Below are 8177 nucleotides of genomic sequence, written 5' to 3'. Positions count from 1 at the left end.
AGAGAGAGAGAGAGACTCTATATTTGAGCGTTATGAGAGCTGAAGATGTGATGAAAACAGAAATAAAGGAGTCAGCTTAAGCCATACTTTGTCGCCATCTGGTGGTTGAATAAAGATAGTGCCTTTGTTGACACATTCCGGCCAAACCTGAAGTGTCTGGTACTATAAAAAGATAAAATACTAATCTAACTAATATCTATTTTGAAAGTGATTCACGCTAGCCTTAATATTCAAATACTCTAAAATCATTCCGTCAAATTGAAGAGCGTCAGAAGTCACCATTTCCATACTGTCTATAGGTTGTTTCCACGGTAACCAAACTTATAAGTCCCGCCTCTCGGTTTCAAGAACCAATCAGAGTCCGCATCCCATCAGCCGCGAATTGCAAACTTCCTACTCTGTTCATATATTATGTTCCTACTGCAATATATCAACCATAACATACATATTTGTAGAACATTTAAGGCAGTATGAGCACAGAGCAGCCCACAGAAACTCACTGTAGTGCAAATAATTGTCCAGTTTCGACACCGGAGGGCAACGACTTGAAGAAAGCAGCACTGAGAAGGTAACCTGTTAGCCCCAGTGTTGCTAACGCTAGCTGGCTGCTACGTCGTCTACTATCTACTCTGTTAACAAGCAGTAGTTGAAATCAATCACTTTAAAAATGTGTTGTCACATAGCCTTGATCCACGATATATGCAGAACATTAACGGTGTTAAGTTGTTACTGTCACTAGTTGTTATATTAGCAACAACAACCACTTTTTTTATTTTCAGACAGACAGACATCTGTATTAGTTAACCTTTGTGACCAAAAGCAAAACATTAGATATCTCCCTGTGCTTGTAATCTGACCCTTGGTTTGATCATTATCGTTATTTAGCCATAACTAGGAAACTGATGAATACTTGGCTTCAAATCCCAAATGTATGTTTACATAGATGATATGATGGTAAATGGCCTTGTCTTTGTGTCTATACACAGACATGCAGCTTTTACTGCTATCGCTGGCCATTAGGGGAGAGTTAATGGATACTGAGGGAAATAACCAGTTCAAAGAAATTGTATTCCTTACACATTTTTTCATCCAGTGAAATATATCCTGTCTTTAACAATAGTTTTCCCCTTCCCTCTCTACCTAGAACTCCATTCTCAAAGTGTAGGAGAGTTAACTCCAATTTCAAATCACCTGTAAGTAAACCCCCCCTCTCATACATATAAATCCTATATGTAGTGCCACACGTGCATGCCAGTATCACGGTTGTCTGTTACAGCTTCAAGTATCTGGGAGTCTTAAAGTTAGCCCTGCAGAGGAGGTGGCAGAGCTCGAGAGGACAAGAGAGCAGCTGGACACAGAGATAGCACAGCTGGAAGCTGAGTGAGTACAGCTGTGTGTGTTTGTCTTCCTGTATTTCTGTCTTTGAGGTCCAACTTGAATAGTATGGGTTGAGGTTAAGCATGTAGTGTTGATGATTTGGTTTAGCATTAGGGGACAGGGGGATATATAATGTCCCCACAAATAATGCCCTATAGTATCTATATTGCATGTATGACCAGTTGTGTGTGTGTGTGTGTGTGTGTGTGTTTCCCCAGGGGATACAGTGTAGAGGAGCTGGAGCATCATATTGATATGTTGCATGAATACAATGACATCAAAGACATTGGACAGTCACTCCTGGGCCGTATTGGTAAGAAAAATAGTTTTAATTCACTAGTCTCAGGAACATTTAAAAGTGCATAGTATTACCTTAACATGTTTATGTTTGAATGATTATTATATTAAAATTGTGGTCAGATACATTACACTTCAAGACAAAGTTATACACAGGCGAATGTTAAGTCCTCTCCTTTCTACCATATACAGAATTTAAGTTCAAAAAGAGATTCTGTATAATTAACATGAGTTTTTGCTTCTCTAGATCCCAGGTAACAAATATGTTTGATGTGAGTTTACCAAAGTTTATGGGTAGTGGGGTGTTTTGTAATAAAATACATAGAAATTAAAATGCTGGACATGTCTGCTGATTGCGGCAGATATTTATAGGATGAATCCTCCCCACCCTCTGTTTGCAGTGGGCTTATTTGTTTCGTGACAGATGGCGTCCAGTTGCCATCGTGACTTATGAGTTATTTTCAATTATATCTTTGCGGGTTCCTCACACACACAAAAAAAAAGTGTTCCAAGATGACAGCTAAAAACTGTGAGTTGAATGAGTTGTCCGTCTGTCTGTCTGTCTGTCTATGTGACTCATGTTTACAACTCGTGGCTCATTTATAATCAGGCAGTGTAAAACCCTGAACACACTAGATGAGACATACAATATGTCCTTTTCTGGTGTATTCTGGACCAAAGAAAACAAACTGTACAAAGGTGTGATCACATCTTTTAAAACTACTTAAATGAATATAAATGTAAATAGACACACGCAACATCATATTTACCACACAGTCACATGCTGTTCTTGTTGTCACAGTCTTTACCTAACACGTATGCACCATTACAATATTGTAGCTATAGCAATATTGTTCTGTCTGTTTAAAAAAAAAAAAAAAAAGTGTACTCTTAAAACTATGCAGCAATGCCCATGTGTGCTAAAATGTACATTTGTGTTATTTAAACATATATCACCGAAGGAAACATTTGAATAAGCTGTTAACTGATTAGGCATTACCATGATAGCTTGAAGGAAAATTGCGAACTAAAAATGATGGGCTTCGTTAAGTCTAATATAACACACTGAGACTGGTTGAGATTCAAGTTGTTCTACAGCCAGCCACCAGAGGGCAACAGAGTGTTTCTTTTTTCCTTCGACACCTGAAACAAACGCCAAAGCCAGTCTTTCATTTGACTTTGAAAGTATTTACACAAGGCTGATTATATTTGCATTTAGATTGCATTGGTCAGCCTTCAAAGGTCCAGTGAGTAACATTTAGGAGGATCAATTGCAGAAATGGAATATAACATTCATAGGTTTATGTTGGTGTATAGGTGTATTGGTGTATAATCACCTGAATATAGGGATTTTTGTGTTTTTGTTACCTTACAGTGAGTCCTTTTTATCCTTAGAGGCAACAGGTCCTCTTCTATGGAGTCTGCCATGTTGAAAAGCTACATTTCTACGGCAGCCCAGAATGGACAAACCAAACACTGGCTCTAGATAGGGCTCTTACATGTTTGAAAGGCTGAGCTGTATTCAGATGGCTGTAATCTGCAACTTCCCCACTAGATGCGATTAAGTCCTACATACTGGTCCTACATTCACTCCTATTAGATTAACACTTGACAGAAAAATGTGCCTTTGTTATTTTGGTCAGCTTGGTTATACTTAAGTTCCCACTTCATCCAGCTTAAATAAACCACTGAGCGACTTTTATTATATATTTTATATGTCCAGTCATATGTTGGCTAATACTGATCAGCAGCATTGTCATCATACATTACTGATGACGCTCTTATTGTCCCAACTTCTGCTTTCAACTGTCCCAGACTTTTTTTTCCATTCTTCATAATGAATATAGTTTTGTAACTTTATTTCAGTAACTCTCACCACTTCATGGACTCACTTTGGTCCGCCATTGAAGTTCTGCTAGTTCCTTGCACTTATATAGGAATAAAAAATTGCAATCATTCAATCCAACAATCAGTTTTCATTATTCTTTTAGTCATTGGTTGAGCTACTGTTTCTTGTTTATTTCTGTTTGGTCAATATATAAATAAATTTAAAAAAAAACTAAAAAGCTGTCTGATTGGTATACAGCAATGGACATTTAAGTACACACACTTAGAACATTATTATCATGTTTAATTTAATTGAAGCAAAAAAAATCGACTAAGGGACAGAGAATATCAAACAAACTAAATATTTACAAGCTCAAACCAACTATTTACATATAAGCTATAGAAACACTCTAATCCAGGTATCCGGTAAAAAAAGAAAAGGTGAGACAGAAGGTCAAACATGCCCCACTTGCCACACCTAATGACTGCCTGAGGAGAGGGAGAGACCCCAACGCTTTGGGCAAAAAGCTGTGCAGCATGAACCTTTCCTCACCTTTTACCTGATGGTCTATGTAAGACGCTAAATTTGTTGCTAGTCGCTCTTTAGAAATCAAATTGATACGGCCTGAGAAATCACTAAATCTAGCGTCAGCAAGTTGGCAACACTGATTGATTTTGTGTGTGTATGTGTGCATCTGACGTAGCGTACGTGGTACCAGCTCACCTTTTCCGAATTTAAAACACCTAATAATTAGAGGTCCGGTGTGTAGAATTTAGTGGCATCTAGCGATGCAGTGCAGATTGCAACTCCCTGGCTTCAGTCTTCCCTCCAAGCGCAATGGTGACTACGAAATGCTGCGTTACTGAAGAAACATGGCAGTTCAACATGGTGGCCGAGGCAGCTGTAGATAAAAACACAACGATTCTTATTTTAAGGTGATTATACACTATTGAAAACATACCTATGAATGTTATATTCCACTAAAAAAATCTTGTTTTCCTATATATTTGAAAGTCTGTGTGTGTTTGAAATATATCTGTGACTGTGCATGTGCTGCACTTGATTAAGTGTGAAAAAGTTCAAACATTTCACACTGTTAGGGAGGTTTTGGTGTATCACAGCCAAGTCACATTATGGACTGTGTGTGTGTGTGTCATAACAAACATGACTTTTTACCCACTTTGACATGCACATGCTTGTGTGTGTGTGTGCCATAAAATCCGCCTGATTTAGTGTTCTAATCTTTATACACAGGAACAACACACATATTATATACAATGAATGCTCTAATGTCACTTATTTCACACTTCAGTGTAAAAAAACTGGGCATATCTCTTATTTTATATCTATATTATGAGTTAAAAGCTTGCTATCTCTTTAAATTCTCTCAGTACAGTGGAGAGTCAGGATGATAATGACCACTTAGTGAATGGGGGTGGCGTTTCCCCTCTGACACAATAGCAGTCTTTCACATGACTCACACACGCGCACACTCACACACACAACTACAGTCTCTGTCTGTCATGCACACACATGCATACACTGACATACTGTCAAACACAAACACATGCTATCATCCTCTGTGCCCCCCCCCTTCTGCTCTCTCACTTTCTCTCAAACACACACACACTTTCACAAAGAGTCTATACTTAAAACACTGAGTTGCTGTTGTATGCTGTTATTCTGAGAGGGAGGAGAAGGGTGGGCAGGCTGTAGAATGAGAGAGGAGACAAGAGGAGATGCCCTGCAGTACCCTTTAAAGACAACTGTCCCTTTGTCTTCCACCATGTCCGTCTGTCGGTCAAGATTAAGGTCATTGTCACATCTCTCAAGAAATGTCTTTTTTTTAGCTTTTAATATATTCCCATTTCCACACGTCCAACTATTATATAATCTATTCATTTCCTTAATGAGAAATTCTCCATTGACATTCACGCATCATTAAACAGTTAAGTAACAGTTAAGTGTTCCTGACAGATTCAAATTTTTATAATCAGTGTATATGTATTCAGTATATAAATATGACAAAATCCATTAATTTGACTCTGTAGTCTGAGATTAGTATAGTATTCAGGTACAGTACTTTTTAAACTGAAATATCATTAATCAAATTTTGAAAACTCCTCACGAATCCAGACTAAAACAATGAACCCCTCTGTAGCTCCAGGCCTTCAACCCCCTTACTCCAACAGCACAGTTGCATCACTTAAGCGCTGAGCTATTGCTTATTCAAGTCAAGGCCGGGGAAACCAGGTAAGGATAAGGGTGAAAGAGAATTATAAATCAAGAGAAAATACCAAACAGTTGCTTCTCCTTCTCCAATGTGATGTTTCCTTTGCTTCTTTCTGCTTATTGATTATTCGTATTTGACTGCTGGTGAAAGTTATCAAAGCTACTCATGAAAAATTAGCATGGGTCATAATCTTTTTTTATATTTATGACTACAAATTATTAGTAAAAGATTCATGCATTAACTGATAAGAAGATATAATCATTTTCAGTCCTGGTTGCATCCTCCCAGTGCAGCACATTAGCATGCTGTCGTAACAAATGCTACAGCTTTGTCAGCCCTGTATATAGGAAAAAACAGTAAAGACAACTGGTCTCTGTATCAGGCTCAGCCCGGCACAGCTCAGCATAGCTTGGTTGTGTATGATGTAAAAGAGGCAGAGATCTAGCTAGTAGGGCTAATTTGTCAAATATGTGAGGTAACATATAGTAAATGATGCTTTCACAAGGTTCATTTATGAGAAAGCCTTATTTTAAAAGATTTAATATTTTAAGCTGCAATAAAAATGGTGATGGAGATGAGCTGTTTTTTATGTCTTTTTCAATAGATATTTTTAAGCTACTGAATAAAGTCTTTACACAGAGTACAAGTGTTATGTTTATATTGTTAATATTTTGTTTGGTACTGTGAGCTTGGTCTGCTCAGTGTCTTTAGGATTGTTTGAAAAGTAGACCAGAGGGAGTTGACCCTGTAATCTGCTGAAGGGCCCTAACCCCCATTTTGCTCTGTCTTGCAGCTGCTCTGAGGGGGACCACCACACGAGATCTCTACAGTCACTTTGGTCTGGAACTCGATGACTGAAAAAGGGAAAGAAGACTGAGAAAAAAAAAATGTATGAAAATGCAGTGGTGAGAATGGTTCTTCAGAACGAGGGGAGAGGGTTTGGGTGTTAACCCCTGTTCCTTCAGGCAGAAATCTGCCCATTTTCTTTGTGATTCTGTTTTCACCTCTTTCACAGAGGAGAGATTTGATTAATGAGCAAAGGGAGACCAGAACGGTGTTAGTCCAGCAGGCAGGCCTGATATTTGAAACAGGCCACCTACTAAAACCCTTGTAGGTAACTTAAGGCTGTGACAGGCTACAAATGTTTATGAGTTTGTCCTACCCTGCTTGTGCAACTTGGAGAGGACCTGTTTTGTTTAAACATTTCTAACATCTAAATGGAGTTTGTCAGTTATTTCTCGGTTTGTTATTGGAAAGGCTGGAGTGTCAATTTAAATTGTAGAATAAAATGTACTGGCTCTTAGTATAATATGCTTTGTATGCTGGCAGTAACATGTCATAAATAAGGCACTCAGACCACCACAGACAGTATGTTCCCATTTGCATTGTTAACTGAACACACAATGGAAACTAAAGAGACACAGAGTTCGTACTGTAATTACAGCATTTATTTTGTGGAATGAAACAGTTGTGTGGAACTATGTCACAAGGTATCACTATAAACTGTCAATCTTTTCACACAGCCATTTAAGTAGGTGCATTCATCAAGTGAAAGTGTAACTGCTAAAAATAGGTCAGGCCAGGTCACCACCGTGTCACTTTTTAAAACATCTTAGTGGAGGGGAAAGGGATATTGGGCAACTGTCACACTCGTTTACAGCTTCCTGTTCGTCTTAGCTAATGGTTTAAATATAAATAAAAGGTTTGGTACCTATTTCCCTTATTTAAAAAAAAACCTCCCCAATGTTGCTCTGCTTGCCTGAAATGTGCAGTATATACACTGCACAGAGAACGCAGACTAGTGGCATAATACACTGGGTGTGCCCTTATCTGTCTGAGAACCACTGATAATGTGTCTTCTCTGACGGATAGCAGCGGAGGAGCTTCACAGCCCTGATGATGCTGTTTGACTGTGTGTGTGTGTCTGTTGTAAGACTGTATGATGAAGTGTGTGTGTGCGCGCAAAACAAAGCACAGAAATGTCTCATTTGCGGGTCAAAGCTCATCTTTTTTTTTATCTTATCCTAACCTTTGCATCTCTTTTTTCAGCAATTTTTCACATGCTGTAGTCAGTGTGGTGCATATGTACCAGAGGAGTGCTCACATGGTTATAATGTAAAACTGACTTTATTAGTCTTTAGTGTTACTGCTATATATGAAAATTATATTATATTTATATATATATATATATATATATAGTATGAATTGATATATTATTAATAACAATATCATTATCAATGACACTATGTAACGCATACTAAAATAATAAAATAAAAAAACAAACAAAACAATGTTAGACGCCTAAAAGAATCCCTTCAATCATTCATGTTGCGCGTATTGGATGATCCCAAGATTTCACATTATCGGTTGCCAAACTTGCTGAACCTTGTGAGTGAGGTTTCAAATGAGTATGCTGAGGAATTTCATTCAAACAAATGATGA

The 8177-nt window shown here is 38.0% G+C and overlaps 1 protein-coding gene across 1 annotated transcript; it reads left to right on the top strand.

Moving 5' to 3' along the window:
- Positions 1 to 301: 301 nt before the first annotated feature.
- On the top strand, positions 302 to 6953 carry swi5 (SWI5 homologous recombination repair protein). The gene is made up of 5 exons (XM_035667486.1): positions 302 to 568; positions 1145 to 1193; positions 1277 to 1380; positions 1596 to 1690; positions 6529 to 6953. The coding sequence occupies exons 1-5, from the start codon at positions 471 to 473 to the stop codon at positions 6591 to 6593; spliced, it is 411 nt and encodes a 136-aa protein (XP_035523379.1). The 5' UTR covers positions 302 to 470; the 3' UTR covers positions 6594 to 6953.
- The last annotated feature ends 1224 nt before the right edge of the window (positions 6954 to 8177 follow it).

Source organism: Morone saxatilis, unplaced genomic scaffold (genome assembly GCF_004916995.1).
Source record: "Morone saxatilis isolate NCDOM2014 unplaced genomic scaffold, NCSU_SB_2.0 Contig21, whole genome shotgun sequence".
In the NCBI taxonomy this organism is placed as follows: Eukaryota; Metazoa; Chordata; class Actinopteri; family Moronidae; genus Morone; species Morone saxatilis.
The sequence above is the reverse complement of the archived record's forward strand: the minus strand, read 5'-3'. Positions and strand labels throughout refer to the sequence as shown.